The sequence below is a fragment of the Haliotis asinina genome, unplaced genomic scaffold (assembly GCF_037392515.1).
Source record: "Haliotis asinina isolate JCU_RB_2024 unplaced genomic scaffold, JCU_Hal_asi_v2 scaffold_20, whole genome shotgun sequence".
NCBI lineage: Eukaryota > Metazoa > Mollusca > Gastropoda > Lepetellida > Haliotidae > Haliotis > Haliotis asinina.
Window position 1 is genome coordinate 89,138 of NW_027133892.1, and position 19,132 is coordinate 108,269.

A 19,132-nucleotide genomic window follows, 5' to 3' on the forward strand; every position below is an offset into this window, starting at 1 on the left:
AAATCTTCAATAAGCTATACCGTGACCTCATCACGATATTGATACAACTGTTTTATTTTCACATTGCCAAATATACCTGTACAAACTGAATTGAAAACATCTTGAATCAGTCAACGACCAACAAAGAGTCAAGACGATTTATTTGTTTATTCAGTGCTATTTAGAACACGATTTCAAGGGATGTCCCGTCTGGCTTTTCACATTTGATGACAACAATTTTTTTAATCTGTCTTCTGGTTGCCGTGGTTGGCATCGGCATCAGCATCGTCGACAGGGACATCAGCTTGTTTTTCTTCTGGCTTCTTAGGTGGTTGGAGTTTGTCAGGTATTTCCTTGTTGATTTCCTCAGAGCTGCGCTTGTAAACCCTCACAGCATTGCTTCTGTGGCCTGTTCTCGCCATGATGAGCTGCTCGTCTACCTTGGCGTTGAAAAGGGTTGTCGTTAAAGTGACCTGACGAAAGAAATTACCATTACTTTACAAAAACACACGTTTTATGGGCACACCAAAAACACTTTCAGTTTGCGGAGTTAGCTGAATGGTTTCATGTTTGTATACTACGAAAACAAAAAACGATTAATGACCATCCCAGGTTTCAATATGAAAAACTTAAAATGCATATTATGATCTACTTAACACTTCAGAACTGGATTTGGGGATGTTTCTTAACTTTTTATTTGTCGAGTAAAATAGTTTCATGAACTAAATAATCATGAAATCTAATGAATTATACCTTTCCCAAATGGCCAGTAAATCTTCCATGTAGACCTGCCTCCTCGCACATGGTCTTGAACACTTTCCGCAATGTGTGTATCCCAACTTTCTGTTGTGAATAACGCAGTTTTCCGTTCTTAGCTGCCAGAGGTTGCCTGTAGAACGGACCGTCGGCCGGTATTGCTGCCAAGTAGGTCTTGAGCAGTCCCACAAAACATCGTGGGTTGTCAGGTTGGGCGTATTGCTTCATATCCCTGAAACAAACACTTGATATATTCACTCCTGGCGACTAAAATCGTATAAACATACTTAAATTCAAACCTCGGATGTGATTTATACATATACTGTCGAAACGAAAATGTTTTCACCTCTTAAATATTTTTTAATGAGTTTTTCACGCAAACTACCTTTTCTCGTCTTGCCTTTTGGTCTAAATATGCCCAGTTCTAGGGTTTATACGTCGGAACACTTTTGAAGGTTAGAAATAATAACTAAGAGAGACATGTCAGACAGAACATGTGTTCCTGTCTCAGTATACATGTAAGATAAATGCTCACTTGAACTAAATCTTTCCGCATTGCTTCACCCCGCCCTGATTATGTTTTCGTGACACGCCCAATGAATCGCACGTATTTTCCAACGGAATACCGGCTAAACTCAAATCGAGTCACTTCCAGATTGGCAGGTTCATCAGCTGCCCATAATACAAAAACTTTGCAGTTGTGGAAGTTAAAGTTGTGTAGCAAACCTGTAGAAGTCTCACGAGAAAATGTGCCCTTGGCCCACAACATCTCTTCCTCTAAAGGCGTGACGTTACGGTCAATGCTCTGCTTTGCGTGAAGACAATCCAATACCCGTTTAGTTGATTAGTTGCATCACACCATCAAGAGTGGCACGAAAGTTACAGAATTCGTGCCACTGGCTAGTCACATCCACGAAGTTTAGAGCTGGTCTCTTGCACATGTCACGCAAGTAGCGCCATGTACTGATACAAATATTTTTGACCGACAGTGCGGGATACACGGTTCCATCTTGTCGTTTACTTTCACGAATTTCTGCAGAGCAAAGAGGTACAAATACATACTGCCCACTTGCAGCTGTCCCTTGTTGAGCTTTTCGTGTGTTTCTCTTTTTTTTTGCCCACGAGTCGTATATGTTGACACACCATTTAGTATTCCGCTCTGTATTTTGAGGAATCCGATTTTGATGCAAAGCTTCGATAAATTCACCGGTCACTGGTTCATCAAAGCGTCGTTGCTCTTGACAAGATGTAAGTTTAAAGTCTTCTCTATCCTCAAAGTCAATTTGAGTCGACTCGTCTCCTTCCTTATCCAACTCCTTATCCTTGTCCAAGTATAACACGTGTTTTGCATTTATACCTGAATATTGCACGTGCAGGGACGCACGCATCGTAGTGCTACATATTTCATTCACTAAAGCTGGAGGGGCACAAATAAGGTTGTGGAAATTCACAACGTTTTAAGAATTAATAACGATATATATTGTTTTCACTCGGTATTAACGAGATGTAAGTCACTTGTTACCACAGCTCCGCCTCGGATGGGCCCCACGGGCAAAACCGTCCTGATAACTGCCGATACAGCTCGGAAACCATGGTAATGTGATGAAGTAATCTGACTGCCAATTCATCCCTGATGTCACTTGCAGACTGAGTGCTTCTGTTCGCATCCTGCTGACCAAAAGGTGTATGTACGTTTGGCTTCATGTCAGTGGCATAACTATATTAGTACTGTATATAATTATAACATACTTGCATTCTTATTAAAAAAATGAGGCAAGGTCATTACTCTGTATGTGTAATCATGAATTATAAAGGTGCTGCAATACTCATATAGGTAATTTATTTTTTAATCAGTTCGTCTTCGTGAATGGTTTGTCTTACAGTGGAGATGTTAATACCTCAGGCTAAGATTTTAACTAGAACATCTGTGAAATTGTGTGGTGATAACTTATACCTTTTTCAATAGAATGTCTGTGAGATGAGGTTTATTATATACTTTTGACTGTTGTCTTTCTTTAAGCTATTACTGGTACATGATGAAACTAATATTCTGTATTAATATTTTCGTAATATTTGAATGCTAATGTCTCATCATCCTAGTTTTCAATCTACATATATGATTCGTCATTGATCATGAGTAACGCCAAGAAATCGTATCTTGGTTTTCTCTGCCATCCATCTCTTGTGATTGTGACAATTGGCATGTGTAAAGATGGTGTAAAAACACTTTAAAACACTGTAATTATCAACAAGAATGTATGAAAAACGGAACGTGTTCACATATGATCATGTATCTTACAAAAAAGTAGAACTTTAACAAATATCTATAAATTGTCTTAAGATGTGCTAAAATGTGTGTATGTCGTAAATAGTTGAATCTATGCGTTTGAAAACAGAAAACAAAATAATTTAATGTATCTTCTTAACTTTAATTCTATTTATAAATTGATGCAATGAACTGAAATTCTATGCATCATAAAAAATCATGCTTCATTAGTGTTCAGTGGAAAATGTACAACTCTCAAAACTATATTACCATTAGACTTGCAGTGCACTGACGTCATCAAGTTCATTGACAGGGCACTGTAGAAAATCTAGTCAAAACGATGTCGCCCAGGAGCTGACAAACGATCTCATATAAACGATATCTCATGTGGAACACAGTTTTTGATGATAGAGTGGTTTATTGTACGTTTGTCGCAGCTGCAGCCGCAATTTTATGAGGCTTTCCAGTTCGCAATAAGACGCCTCCGTGCACGCTGGGTTCTTCCGTGCTGCTTCTGAAATGGAAATTGAAATTGGACGTAAAAGTACATAAAGCTGCTGTCTCAATAATTCTCTAATTTCATTAAACATTTTAATGTATATTATTGTGTATTGTCATGTATAAAGTCACAAGTCACAATTCTAGATTGCCTTACCTCTGAGGCTCCTTTCAGTTTTGATTAATGTTTAATCTCAAAAATGAAAATGAATGAATTTCACGCTATCACGTTTGTATGCTTCAAACACTTTCTTTTCAAAATATAATATAATATTTTAACAATCCCAGTCAGACAAGTATGCAATTGTTGCCAAATGTATTACTGGTCGAAAAGCATATGTAATTCTGATTGCAGAAAAAAGTGACAAGTATAAGGCTGACATGAAATGCTGCAGTAAATTGTGGGGATGGCCATGTTTAACTCGGTGCCACTTACGTATCAAATTACAACCATTTCCAAATAACCTATTTATCCTGTAACAACATGTTTACATATATTTTAAAACTGTGAAAAGATAGTAAACTATACCTTTCTTTGAATGATCCTGGTATATCACGTGGAAAAGAGACTTGAAATCTGTTAATCCTCGGACAAGTGCAAGAGTGAACACTGGTGTAAGATACCGCTCTAAGAAGAAATTCTTCAGTTGACAGTCTGCAGCAAATGTCTGTTTCAAATGTTTCCATTGTGTCTAGTTTCTATTAAATTATAATTAGACCATAAACATGCAATTGTATCATTCGCAAAAACACTTGTGCACTGATTGTGTGAAACTGGACAAGAATTTTTAGTTATATTTGTAAGTTAATTTTCAAGTTTCACAACTAAAAGTAGCTCCGGGCAGATGAACTGATAAAGAGGTTAAATCTAGAACTCATGGGTGAGTGCTGGGAATCTGCTCGTACCAGCTGGTGGCTGAGAGACAGTGGCTCCCCGGCGGTGGCCCAGTGCTGTGCCAATGCCATGAGCCCCGTTGCCGGCACAAGCATAACTCGCGGCAGTAATACCAGCATTGGGCCAATGCTGACATGCTACCTGGGATCGCTCTCCCACAAGGACGCCATTGTTGCCGAAGAACAAGTGGTTGAATGCAACCACACACTCGTGACGGTGTCGCAACGTGTGAACGGCTACATCATTCCTGTAATTTGTGGCATGCAACGTGCCAACGCTGCCATGCTGTTCTGAAAAAGGGGGGGGGGGGGGGTTGGGGATGTGGTAGTCACCGAACAAGCTCTAATACAGATGATGGATCGCTGTGATAACAAAGTATGATACCACCTGAGTGCATGATACTTATTGTCAGTGTGTGCTAATTACTTACATAAACCAGGTGTAACCACTAGCAACAAACTTTGTTCTCTATGGGCGTGTTTGTGACATAAAGTAGCGCATGTGAAGTTCTATTTTTGTTTGGTATACTTGTCCATATGAAAGATGGCGCTTTTGTTTCAGATTTTGCAATACGCTATTTCCATAAGTGTGTTTATGTGTGTTTTTTTTTCACTAAGTATGTTTAGTAAACTTACAAAGCGAGGAGGAACTTTTATTAAACGACTGGCTCTTTCCCTTTAATGTCATTGATGATGTGTAAGTGAACTACAATGCTGTATCAATTATCTTTATGTACACAAATGTCGCAATTACATTTTTCTGCATTTTCAGAGCTGCCAGGGGACCTCCTGCATATGGGGAAAAGGATGTTTTCTTTATTATTCTGATGAATGAAATGAAATGGAACTGTAGAAGAACTTAATCAGAAGTACAAATCAACAGAATTTGATGGCAGCTATGTTCCAGAGAAAGTTAACAACATCTCTAAAGATGACGTGAATTGACAGTTATCTTGTGGGGCGACATCAAGGACCTGTGGATCCATTATATAAGGCTACTGATGTTATTTGGATGTGTTGTGATGATTGTGTTTCCATAGTGATGGCAACCCAGCTCCAGGGCGATTTGGCAACATCATTGATCTGTGTGGTGTAACACTAACTTATAGGGGTACAAGTTAGGAAATACTGGGCCACTGTTGACCTGAGTTATTAGATAGTGGAAGGAGAGTTTCTTAAAAGGGTTTGAATGAATACTGATGTTTTGACCTAGTTATTTGTTTTCAGATTTTCTAGATGAGAATATTAATTTAGGTGATGGGATGTGGTGTGTCTGTCTACTGCCTGGATCACGGAGTAATATAGCCGGGTATGTGCGAGAAGGAGCATATCCTCATTAATGTGACACATTTGTTTTTTGCATGAAAGATGGTGTTTATGTTGTGGATTATTTCAGTGCAAGTTCTTGAGTGCTTGTTCTGTATTTCAATGAGCACAGGAAGACATGATAGAATGATACATTGTTGATATTTGATTTTTTCTGTTTGCTATAATGTTGATAACATTGCTATTAATTCTGCTGAATCAGTGTGGGTGAACTTGATGTAATAAATTTTGGTTCTGTTTGTGGTTGTGTGAGATGGGGACCACAGGGGGGGAAATGTAACCCCTAAGAATTTTTTTTTATCATCCTGGCATGTCATGCCTTTCTGTCCGTCATTTTGTTTCCAGAGTATAACTCAAAAACTGTACAATACTTTTCAGTATTGGTAGATACAACAAACAGAACCTAAGGTGGTTCCTTTTATTGTTCTCAGTTTACATGGAAATGGTTCGGACTCAAAAGGGGGGTTGTGGGCACCGTTTCTAGAACACAACTCAAAAACATTTCAACATCTTTCAACAGAACTTGGCAAATATCTTGAAGTGGTGCCTTCTGCTGTTTACAGATTATTGTCATTTTTATTTATCCCGGAAATGAATCAGTCTCAAAAGGGAGGGTTAGGCTTTCTTTCAGGAGCACAACTTGAACAGACAACAGAGTGTCTGTTAAGAAAGAGAGGATGAAATTTAAAAGTCTCCTATTATGTCTTCTTTTGTAACTTTTCCTATTATGGCTTCTTTCGTAGCTTTACTAGAGAGTCATTATGTCAGATCATATAGAAATGTATGAAGATGGCCATTGTGTCGTGTTTGGTGCTTGTGCTTCACTGACATCTTGTTCTAAATGTAAAATGGCATCTACATTTTCACCATTTGGTGTGGAACCACACTGTTTTAGTTTTATGAGGAGGATAGTTCTGACATTTTTAAGACATGTCTTAAACATTTACATAATCTGGTGATTCACCTTAAGACGTTTGTAAGGCTTTCATTAGCCAAACCTATACCAAAGATACCGAATCTACAATGTATGCAGTATAAGCACACCTACATTCCTAATTTATTGAAGAAGAACATGATACACATCACACATTAGATGATGCATATGCATATATTATATACACTGGTCCTTTGTTACGACTAAAATGGCTAAGGGGAAAATGTGAATAAATGCTTCATGTTACATTTCCTAGCCTGTGGTGTAAGCATCTGCACTGAAATGTCACATCATAACAGAATAAAGACATCTATGAAGTATATAAGTTTGTTGTGTTTCTTCTTTATGTTGAAATCAATATTGTTGTGTCGTGGTTACTCACTTTATGCAGTTTTTGTTCATGAAATGGTTTTAATTACATTTAAGATGCTTTTAAACGGAAAAAAGGTTTTTCCCTTCAAACAAAGTGCCATCATATTGCTGTAAACAAAAAGCTGATATTTTTACCTCAAGTTGCCAGATGGTATAGGCACATGTGCATCACGTGTGAATATTCTAAATGAGATGTAGTGCACCAAGCAACCGATGTGTTTAGGGCCTATTTTGGCCAATTTTGCAGTCGTGTATTGGATTCTGCATAGTCATTGAAAGGGGTTTTCTTGTACTTATTGCTCTCTCGTTTGTCATACAGCAAATAACAAGCTGATATTTGTACTACTTGTCAGATGGTATGGGCACATGTGCATCAAGTGTGAATATTCTAAATGAGATGTAGTGCACCAAGCAACCGATGTGTTTAGGGCCTATTTTGGCCAATTTTGCAGTCGTGTATTGGATTCTGCATAGTCATTGAAAGGGGTCTTCTTGTACTTATTGCTCTCTCGTTTGTCATACAGCAAATAACAAGCTGATATTTGTACTACTTGTTGTCAGATGGAATGGGGACATGTGCATCAAGTGTGAATATTCTAAATGAGATGAAGTGCACCAAGCAACCGGTGTCTTTAGGGCCTATTTTGGCCAATTTTGCAGTCGAGTATTGGATTCTGCATAGTCATTGAAAGGGGTCTTCTTGTACCTATTGCTCTCTCGTTTGTCATACAGCAAATAACAAGCTGATATTTGTACTACTTGTTGTCAGATGGTATAGGCAGATGTGCATCAAGTGTGAATATTCTAAATGAGATGTAGTGCACCAAGCAACCGGTGTCTTTAGGGCCTATTTTGGCCAATATGGCAGTCGTGTATTGGATTCTGCATGGTCATTGAAAGGGGTCTTCTTGTACTTATTGCTCTCTCGTTTGTCATACAGCAATTAACAAGCTGATATTTGTACTACTTGTTGTCAGATGGTATAGGCACATGTGCATCACGTGTGAATCTTCTAAATGAGATGTAGTGCACCAAGCAACCGATGTGTTTAGGGCCTATTTTGGCCAATGTGGCAGTCGTGTATTGGATTCTGCATGGTCATTGAAAGGGGTCTTCTTGTACTTATTGCTCTCTCGTTTGACATACAGCAAATAACAAGCTGATATTTGTACTACTTGTTGTCAGATGGTATAGGGACATGTGCATCAAGTGTGAATGTTCTAAATGAGATGTAGTGCACCAAGCAACCGATGTGTTTAGGGCCTATTTTGGCCAATTTTGCAGTCGTGAATTGGATTCTGCATAGTCATTGAAAGGGGTCTTCTTGTACTTATTGCTCTCTCGTTTGTCATACAGCAAATAACAAGCTGATATTTGTACTACTTGTTGTCAGATGGTATGGGGACATGTGCATCAAGTGTGAATATTCTAAATGAGATGTAGTGCACCAAGCAACCGGTGTCTTTAGGGCCTATTTTGGCCAATTTTGCAGTCGAGTATTGGATTCTGCATAGTCATTGAAAGGGGTCTTCTTGTACCTATTGCTCTCTCGTTTGTCATACAGCAAATAACAAGCTGATATTTGTACTACTTGTTGTCAGATGGTATAGGCAGATGTGCATCAAGTGTGAATATTCTAAATGAGATGTAGTGCACCAAGCAACCGGTGTCTTTAGGGCCTATTTTGGCCAATATGGCAGTCGTGTATTGGATTCTGCATGGTCATTGAAAGGGGTCTTCTTGTACTTATTGCTCTCTCGTTTGTCATACAGCAATTAACAAGCTGATATTTGTACTACTTGTTGTCAGATGGTATAGGCACATGTGCATCACGTGTGAATCTTCTAAATGAGATGTAGTGCACCAAGCAACCGGTGTCTTTAGGGCCTATTTTGGCCAATATGGCAGTCGTGTATTGGATTCTGCATGGTCATTGAAAGGGGTCTTCTTGTACTTATTGCTCTCTCGTTTGTCATACAGCAAATAACAAGCTGATATTTGTACTACTTGTTGTCAGATGGTATAGGCACATGTGCATCAAGTGTGAATATTCTAAATGAGATGTAGTGCACCAAGCAACCGATGTGTTTAGGGCTCGTTTTGGGATCTTAATCATGCATAGAGTTGTGTAGTAGCAACTTGTGGAATGCCACTCAAAGAAATCACTGGCTTAACTTCATCGGTGTTTTATGACTTCTCACTGAAGATGGGTATTCTTATGCTCATGAATAATATCAAATGAACCATTTCATATTTGACGTCTATGCAGACCATTTGCTTTGAGTGGCAAGCTAAATCATTATCGGTATTTTACTTTGTTAAGCTGTCAATCACACTAAGTATAGCTACATGTGTATCTCATATAATCAATGTGTGAACGTGGTTTCACTTGATTTTAAATTTTGTTACAGGCAATGTCTTCAGAAAATACACAGCTGAAAAAGGATCAAACAGAAATAAAATCCTATTCTCAGACCCACTCACATTGTCCCCCTAAAAAGTCATTCATGGGTACTAACTGACTGAATTTGATTTTTCAGCAAAATATCTTTCAGTTTTGAAAAGTATGTTTTGTTAGCGTTGTTTTTCTTTACTTTACATGTGGAGTTGTAAAGCTTATCCAATATAAGAATCTTACCCAAAAATGTTCACATCTGTCGCTTAAATGTTTCTTGATCATGAATTTTGTGACGATATTTTTGTTATTCCATAAACATTTGCGAATTTTATCCTGCAATTAAATGTCAAATACCGGTGACTTCTCCACTGTTGACTAATGCGGCTGTACAAACATATGGAGGTAAATATCATGAACATCCTCCTATTAATCAGGATGACAACTGTATGCAGTGTGTGAAATGAAGCAGAACTGGGATTCTGTTTTGTCAAACCAATTGATTTGTTAAGGTTATACACTACTATCCAATATAGCAAACGTAAGGGAAAACTCCCTATGATTACTTGGATTCGTTTGAAGAAAAAAATCAGTTACCCTCCCTGAGGTCATACTAAAATTCATGACTGAAGAGGGAATTCCAAATTCAGACACTGTATCGCTGTTCAATTCACGGTTAAAATCCAGGGACGAATTTATGACTTTAACTGACAGTAGACGTTATTTTGCTGAAAGATATTTTAAGACATTAAGGATGACATTTTTGATATGATTGAGCACGACAATATGTTGTTTTGATGACGTATTGAAACTAACCAACTCTGAGCTTGGTTGTTTTGTTAAAGTGAGAAAATCAGATTCGAGGAAGTGGATCAAACAGTGTCAAAAGATAAGAAGCACCCCATACACTATAGATTATCTCCCTTAGATTGATGTAAGAAATTGTGTATGCAATTGGCATGGTAGACATTCTACCTATCGTTGATTATTAATTTGTAGGATCAGATTATTAAGATGACTGGTCCAGAGTTGACAGTACCACAGGAAGGAGATCTGTCAAATCCATGCATGAATACCAGACAAATTTTCCCTGTACCACAGAATACTGCAAATTTGCAACAGTAGTTCTTCCTATGACTAAGGCATAAACATGTTACATTTGAAACATAGGTTGAAACCACAACTACCCACGGGTCCTTGCAGGAAGGATAGCTACAGATTTAGGTCAAATTGTTTTGTGTTTTTTTTGTCAGTTCTCCATGACATATGTGACCAAAACCAATTTCGAAAATGTGAAATATTTAACGTCCCTACCATGTACAGATCACGTTTGTTTCACAATACCTGAGCGTGCCAAGCGCCACATACATTTTCTAAAATCAGTCCGTCCTTTAATAGTGATTCATGAACACTGCTCTGCCATCGTATGGAATGGTTACAATCACTGGATTGTCTGATCGGTACTTGATTCTTCACAAACCACATCGTACAGCTGTAATACTGCTGGAAAATTCTTACAACACAATCAGAACTGAACAATTGACCCTGCATTTAACAGAGAATGCTGATGACTATGGAAAGGGGTTGACGCTTCTATTATGATGTCATGCAAGGGCAAGGATGAAGGATGTTGATGAAGAACATGGACAGTGTATCAAACATGTGAAAATGCATGAAGCAGAATCTGCCTGTTTGATACGAAAGCCTAAAAGGGCCATTTTCATAGATAACACTTCTTTATTTGAAAGTTGTAATTACAAGTTTTAAAGGTGTAAATGCAAGTTTAAAAGTTGTAATTACAAGTTTTAAAGGTGTAATATCACATGTTTTAAGGGTGTTATTGCAAGTCATAACGTTGCACATATGAGTTTTATAGGTGTAGCTACATGTTTTAAATGATAGAATTACATGCACTGTTATGAGTTTCAAACAGTAGACACGTCATTTGATGGTGTAGACGACAACAACCATCCATTTTGGTCATACTTGGATGAATTGGGCATACAACGCTCCATGATTGAGAAAATGAAAGATGAGAAGGTAAATATTTGGTTTAAAAATCGACGATGTTTTTGCACCAAAATGATAGTTTCTTAATAAGGTATGTTATCCTGTTCTCAAGTCTACAGAGAAAACACATGTATGACAATAAAGCAGTGTTTGTAAAATTTCTGTCTATACACAAACTTTAATGTATTGTACTATTACAATTATAACTAAAACTTAATTATGGTATGTTATCATTAGTGTTCCATTTCCATGTTTACATTTAGTGCTTACTCCACTATTACACTAGTGCCACATACTGCATAATGTGGAAATTCATTTGTTTTATGTCTCCAAGTTTACTATTCATGATGTCCATCATTTATGTCATTCGACGTCTGTCAAAAATAGTCTGGTTATATTAAGAGTTCAAGTAACATGTCAATAACTCGAATTATCCATTGACTTTGTATGCATGTATACAGCAAATACACCAGATACAGTAAGTTTTAAGTTTTCACTATTGTAGCATATCAAATGTCGGAATGAGAACCTTTGACACGAAGGCTCATCCAGGAATGTCGCAGAATTGTAAACTTCTTAAGGAATTGGTACTGTGACAGGTTGCACGTGCCGGTTTAAGGAAATATAACAAATAAGAAATGCTCTGTTCTTCTGTAGGTTGGACCTGATGTTGCTGATCTCTTAAGTGATGAAGACCTAAAGACACAATCTACTGAAACCACAGCAGAAAACAAGAGTAAGCTGATTGCAATTTTGAAAGGCAAGATTGAAAATCACAAGAAAGGGAGGTCTAAAAGACTCTCAGGTCATAAATTCACTGCAACTGCCACTGAAGAGGGAGCTTCATCAGAAGAGGAAATGCGGAATCCCAAAAAGCACTTTGGCAACAGGTATGCAGAAAAAACTACAATTAAGATCAAACTGAGGTGGATTCACAGATCCGATCAAAAGAACACACAAATCAGGGAGAAAAGATGAGGAGGAACCCGTGAAACAGCCATAAATAAAGATGCAACCCGCTCAGATATCATTGAGGTGGCGAACAGATACTTGCGGAACTGAGAATCAATTTTTGACTGAAACTTGAAGCAACGAGTAAATACTCGAAATTTCAAGTTTTTGAAAGAAAAGAGATATTTCCCCATTTTCTGAATGCTACTACAAAGATTTAACAAAGATGTATCAAAGATATAGCAAAGATAGTAAAGTGGTGAATGTTACATATAATGTGTTTGATTAAAGATCGTCTTTTGTTATTAAAAGGTACCTCAAGACATACATTTGATGTAAACAGGTTTCTTTTTTATGTTGATTAGATCATGAAACAATAAATAATGAAAATGTTTATTGCTTTTTTCTTTTAAGTGCTGCGTCGTTCTTGCAATTAAACTGCAACTAAACCTGTTCTTTTGCAGTTTGTATAGAACTACTAGTAGTATCGCGCTTTTTAGCACATTCTGTTTTCAGACAAATGTCGAACGGAACACTCCAGTGGGTTTTCAACATCCGATGACCTGGAAGAGTGAAGACTGTTTCAATTTCTGGTCGAGTGCTCGGTATTTTTCGCTTCACAGGCTTCTTATGCAGTGGGATCCTACTTTGCAATGTTTCACAAAGATGAAGTGAGGTAGTTATGGCGTTCCTCAATTTCTCATTTGTAAGTGCCAGTTTAGGACAGGAGGAAATCCTATGTATACTACTCAAAAGAAGTTAGGGAACATTGATGAATTTTTTAATGAAAACTGACAGGAACAAAATACAAAGACAGAAGTGGTAAATTCATAATTTTGTGAGTGTAATGAAATCAAAATTCATCATCAGCTCTCGATATTTGATAACATGATCATGTGGTGATGTCATGAAAGTCACTGGGGTCAAAATTGAAAATCAACGCTCAGATGCAACAGTCAGTAATGCCCTTAAAGCCCTTAAAGCCCTTAAAGTACGTGCATTCGGTGGACAAGTGAGAAAGTGCACGTTTTCAATCTTTCTGGCGGCTATGTTGGGTTTGGTCATAATGTGCTTCCAGTAACTGTAGACTCACAATTTCAAAAGTTAGTCTACGTCCAAAAATGATCATTTTCCAAATATTGAATGTATTCAAAGAAAAGTATTCCAAAATATCAGTGTTCCCTAAATTGTCTTGACGAGTTTACTAATGTGGTTTGCGATGCAGTAAAACTGTACTGGCGGACCAAGGATGATACAACACTGAAAGGAAGCAATGCATCCTCCCTTTAATGGAAAACTGCATGGAACAGTCCAAAGAAGTTTTGTTTTTATTACTATGCTCCTCTCTAGTATGAAGATGGCAATCCGCCACCGATAAAAAAACAGAACATGGCATTTTCACGCAACACAGTAGAGTCATGTCTTGAATTTTACAAGTCCACATTTTACTTTCAAATATGTATTGTATGTATCAAAAGAATTCTGTAACAAGTCCTATGAAAGTAAAGTTTAATTTCCCGTCTTAATATCTTGTACAGTTCTAAACCCTCAGATGCTTCGGTTGGCATTTCAAGTTAACAGTCTTCCGTTATTACAAAGCAGAGTTCTCTCACGGTGTCGTCGAAGGGGATCTCTTGTTTGGGGACTGTTTCTTCCTCGCAGAATGACACTTCTTCTGGGTCAACGGCACAAAAACGATTTTCCATGATAAACAAGCAAGCAATATGTAGTGTATCAGATAACAATACTCTATCGTTGGCGGTACTGAAAAAATCCAATAAAGGTACAGAATGGGATTTAACCCATTCAGGCCCGGACCTAACGTATGATTCCTTTATTAAACCTTCAGAATGTCTAAATACACTTATTCCATTTCAAACGACCATATACTATCGACAGAATTAGAAATATGTATTCGTATTATTATTGAAAACAATCATTTCTTGGACATATGCTTCGGCAAAGTTGTCAAACGTAGGCCAATTCTACCCCCAGATGCTCTTGGGTCACTCAGGTCTCATGAAACACAAGGCAGATGGGAACAATATTCGTTATCAACTGTCTTTGTAACCCTTGTACCAATACAACAAGCTGCATTAAAGGGTAATACTGGTATTTTGGAAAATGTAAACATAACATTTCCTCCAATACACAATCCGCCCATTGAAACAGGGGAAACAAATACCTGTAACTGAAAGAAGCTGGTCAGTTGATGTAAGGGATAAGTTTTATCATTTGTTTGATTTTCCAATTTTGGAAAGGAAAAAACCCCAGCAAATTGACATATTTCCTTTACAATCGACTGAATGTCTTTGGAATGGAATTACTTTTAAGCAGTCAAAAGCTAGGAAGACTCAGAAAACTATCCAATATGTGAGGAACAGTTATGTTACTATTTAACACTGTACAAAGTCAAAAGCTAAAAATATACATTGATACTATTAACTGTTATCTCATGCAAGATGGAATTCAAAGTGATCCATGATTAAATCGAAAATTTCGCATGAAATGACAGCAGTGCGGCAAGATACATATCTTTTTCTTCCTGCACACTCTCGTGTATATTGCGTAAGCACCATCACTTCAACATATTTTATCGACTAGTATGAAAGTGTGCGGGGTAGCAATCATCACAAGGTCCATTTCTATGTTAAACACCCAAGTGCGAGTCAACTTTTGAACCAATCGATAAACCTTTGATATTTTTGTTTACATTGCAAGCAGGGTGGTCAAAACACTGCCAAGTTACTCACAGACTGGCGGAAACAAGAAGACGGAAATACAGAAACACCAGACTACATCAGCTTAGCTTTCAATAATTGTCCAGTCTGACAGAACTGTTATGGATGCTCTTTTGACCAGCTACAGCACGACTGTACATATATAAAATATATTCTGTTGCTGAACAAAGAAATCTATATTGATGGTAGAAATGCCATTTGGACATGTGAAGAATATCTGCCGGATCAATCCATATGTAAGGGTACAATCAACATAATTTGCAATCACACAAGCAAATGTGCAATATAACCGTGATTTGTTTAGCCAGGATTTCAACTGAATTTACATGGAGTCGATTTAGATCAGAGACTTGGCAGTATATAATTGTAGACGCATTTACTTGCTTACATGCCTGTGAACTTCCGTGATAGATAGTCTTTTGAAACCAGTAAAAGTAAGATTTAGGCGCGCCAATTTGGTTGACACGTCCTAATGAATCCCAATAGTGTAGAATGTGCTGGTGATCACCCTATTGTCTGGTGCACTGCCCAGTATGCACAGACGCTGCCATATAGCTGGAATATTGGTAATGGCGGTGTTCATCAACAAAGAAATAAACAAACGTTCTTGTATGCAATGTAATATCAAGTTTTAACATCCGAAAACACACGCGCATGACTTTTTCAGAGTAGGCCCGGTTTTTTTCAACCTTTTCCGATTGAGCTGGAATGACAGGTTTGCCTTATTTCCTGTGCCGGTTTGTCCAGGTGCCGGTTTGTTCAGGTTTAATAAAGTTAAGAAAACATACTGTCCATGTAAGTTCTACAAACTGTTGACATCCTATAACTTGTTGATGTGAAACATTCGATTGTCAAACAGTAGAGTAAATAAACTTCACAATATTTCATCCTTTCTCTCTGTGATCCGATATGTATGATAGATTGTGCTCTATCAGTCTTATATATATATTCATTTTCATGTAGTGCTGTAGTGTATATTGTGCTTTCCTAACATCTAACATGTCATTTACCAAATGTGAATAAATTTCGCAATAAAACTGTGGTGTTTCAAACCTTGACATATTGAAAAAATTTCATAATGGGAATTTGTGTAGTATTCTTTTGTTTTGTTTTTGTTTTTTTGTTGGTTTTTTTTGTTTGTTTGTTTTGGTTTTTTTTAAAGAAATGAAGCAAATTCACTCTCAGTGTGAATGTTGACAGATGCTGATTTTAGTTGAGAGGAGTATGAAGATGTCCACGTGGGGTGGAACTATGAAAGTTGACTTTTTCAATAGCTTGTCACGTGCTAGTTCCACACTGTCAGTATCCTCTGCTTGCTATCTGCTAAGTCGATAAAACGGTGGAGGAAATTTAGATCAATATGATGGGTATGTTTAAGGCAAATATACATCTGCACTTTTTATGGACTGAACTGTAATGTCATAGATCCAAAACATAGCCAGGAATATTTTCATTCAATTCTCATCACTTATGTGTACACACTATTGATCCAAGTCCGAGCTCTGTGTATGCATATTAAATGATAGCTTGAAATATAACAAACCAGTTTTATATTTGGAGGACAGGTAAGAATGGTAAAAAGCTGACCAGCCAGTCCTGTAGACAGGTTAGATTTTCTACATCTTTCCTACACTGCCTTGTCCCATTTTCGGGAGATTAGTCTTATTTGTCAAGAGGTGTACACCTGCCATAGGGGCAACTTACTAACTGGGGGAAAAGTCTCCGATAAAAAGTGTTTGGTGTTACCATAACTTACTTATTTATTTATGTATATATTTATTCTGAAATGCTTTAATGTAAGATCAGAATCTACATTAAGTACACACTGAGAATTTATGCAGTTAATAGAATTACCAAACAGGGGTGTGGAAATACTGTGCCGACTTGCCCGACCTGCGTTTGGAATTCGCCTGGCAAGTCAAAGATTGCTTGTCCGTGGGCAAGTTGGGAAAATTCTGTCATATTAAATCAATATATGCCATATCATAAAGACATCTCGTAGGATTCTGATTCAAATCACAATACTTATCTTTCAAATGAGCATGTGATTGCCAGCAATGTTGTTTACCTGTCCCCCAACCCAGACATTGTGACAGTATCTGTTATGCACACTGCCATTGGTTGAGACGTGTGAGGCTCAGCCAATCACGTTACATGTAATATAGGATGCTAGGCTTTCTCCTTTGCATGTTTTGTGGGTATCGTTACAAGACGATCAGAAATCAATAAAAATGGAGAAATTCATCACTGTAACTAAACGTTCTGATAAAGTGAAATGCAACAAACACAAACTGAAAAGGATAAGGGTTATAAAAAGAAAGGAAAGCGAACATTCCAAGATGGTTGGAAAGTTGATTTTCCGTGGTTAGCAGCAGAGGACAATGACACATGTTACTGCAAGACGTGTCGGCTCTACCCACAGTTATCTGATAAAACATCGTGTTGTTTCTTGGAAAAGTTGATGATCGCTGGCAAACCTTTACTTCGCATGAAACATCAGCAAAACATACGGCGTGCTATATGAAGTTTACGCAAAAGAAGTAGTTGAGGACTTAGTTAAAGCGTTCGCTACAGTTGATTCCTGTGAGGTGGAACGTTATAAAAACTTTTCTAATACAGCGTTTGCAGTTGCCATACACAGCAGACCATTTACTGATTACCCCTTTCTTTGTCGGGTTCAGAAAAAAATGGTGTTGATCTTGGTAATGACTACCAAGGCAGTGATGCTTGTGTTGATGTCATAAAGACAATTTCTGACATCAATGGATGTCCGACCTGCAGTGATTAAATACATTCTTTCAGAATACTTTGTAATTTGTGGTGATTAATATTACTGTGGAATTCAGCAAGCTATTTTCAGTAACACATATCATACACTTCTCATTTTAAATTCTGAAATAATCAGTACAAAAGACAACATTACACAATGAAATTATAATCATTTTTTATTCAGTACACAATATTAATCAAACAATAATTTTAAAATTCTTGGCATGTAGGCTCTCCTGTTGGGCAAGTCAGTTTTTCCAGTTTACTTGCCCAGGGGCAAATTGTTTCCACACCCCTCCCAAAGAATATTTCAGTTAGGGCCGGCAAAGTAATTTTGCCAAGAAGGTTAACTTAACTCTCTGTTACATCATTGATTTAAAATGGTTTAATAACCATCATCTAGCCATTTCCCTTCCCCCGACTTAACACTCTGAACTTGTAATGAAGGAAACAAATGAGCCCACTCTAAACGGTTTCATGTGTAGAATTATAGAGAGTGACAAAACAACAATGCCCATGACTGTATGAGAAAGTGGGAGATTGCAACTTCCCCTTCATGTCGAGCAATATACCAGCAGCTCCAGCCGTTGGTGTTTACTTTTCACAACTTTTGACTTACAATCGAGCATGCTCTTCTCACCATGATTTCAAACAGCGTCCTTCCTCTTTTGTTCGGTAGCTTTTCGATTCCAGGCCCCGATACAGCTTTCCTAAAGGGTTATAGCAGACATGTGGAGCAAATGTTTAAACTTGTTGCACAAATTAAAAAGGTGTGTCCGCTGCTATTCCCCATTTTCCCTGTACAATGTCACGTTTCTTGTCTTATTTCTTTTGTCATATGTACATGTGCTCTGTCTCAAAGCATTCATTCACCTGATGAAGGAGGAGGCCCACTTTACATAAAGGTGCATTCCGATGTGTGTTGACATACATAACACTCTCTGCTTATCTGACTAGCCTTTGTATATTTTAATGATGGTTGTCACTGGAGGTGAAGGATACGCTCACCTTTCCATGATCATGTGACATCATGACTATCCGATTGTGATTCATAAAAACATGCTATGCCATCACACAACAGGGCGAAACTCACTGGATTGTCTGGTCCAAACGCGATCGTTTACAAACAACACTGTAGAATGGTACCACTGATGAAACTAATACATACTCACAATATAGTCAGAATTGCTGCTTCTACTCAGCAGAGATTTCTTTTGTTGATTACACCAGGACCCAACACT

The 19,132-nt window shown here is 37.7% G+C and overlaps 1 protein-coding gene across 1 annotated transcript; it reads right to left on the reverse strand.

Moving 5' to 3' along the window:
- Positions 1-221: 221 nt before the first annotated feature.
- LOC137269959 (uncharacterized) lies at positions 222-1,504 on the reverse strand. Its single transcript, XM_067803793.1, has 3 exons — positions 1,362-1,504; positions 733-967; positions 222-452 (listed from the first exon to the last, which is right to left on the reverse strand). Exons 1-3 carry the CDS (start codon positions 1,502-1,504, stop codon positions 222-224), a joined length of 609 nt encoding a protein of 202 aa, XP_067659894.1.
- Between the last annotated feature and the right edge of the window lie 17,628 nt (positions 1,505-19,132).

Coding starts and splice junctions, on each gene's coding strand:
- LOC137269959 (XM_067803793.1), bottom strand. CDS start 1,504: ATGTTGTGGGCCAAGGGCACATTTTCTCGTGAGACTTCTACAGGTTTG. Junction 968..1,361: donor ACTCGATTTGAGTTTAGCCG/GTATTCCGTTGG, acceptor TGTTTGTTTCAG/GGATATGAAGCAATACGCCC. Junction 453..732: donor TTACTGGCCATTTGGGAAAG/GTATAATTCATT, acceptor TTCTTTCGTCAG/GTCACTTTAACGACAACCCT.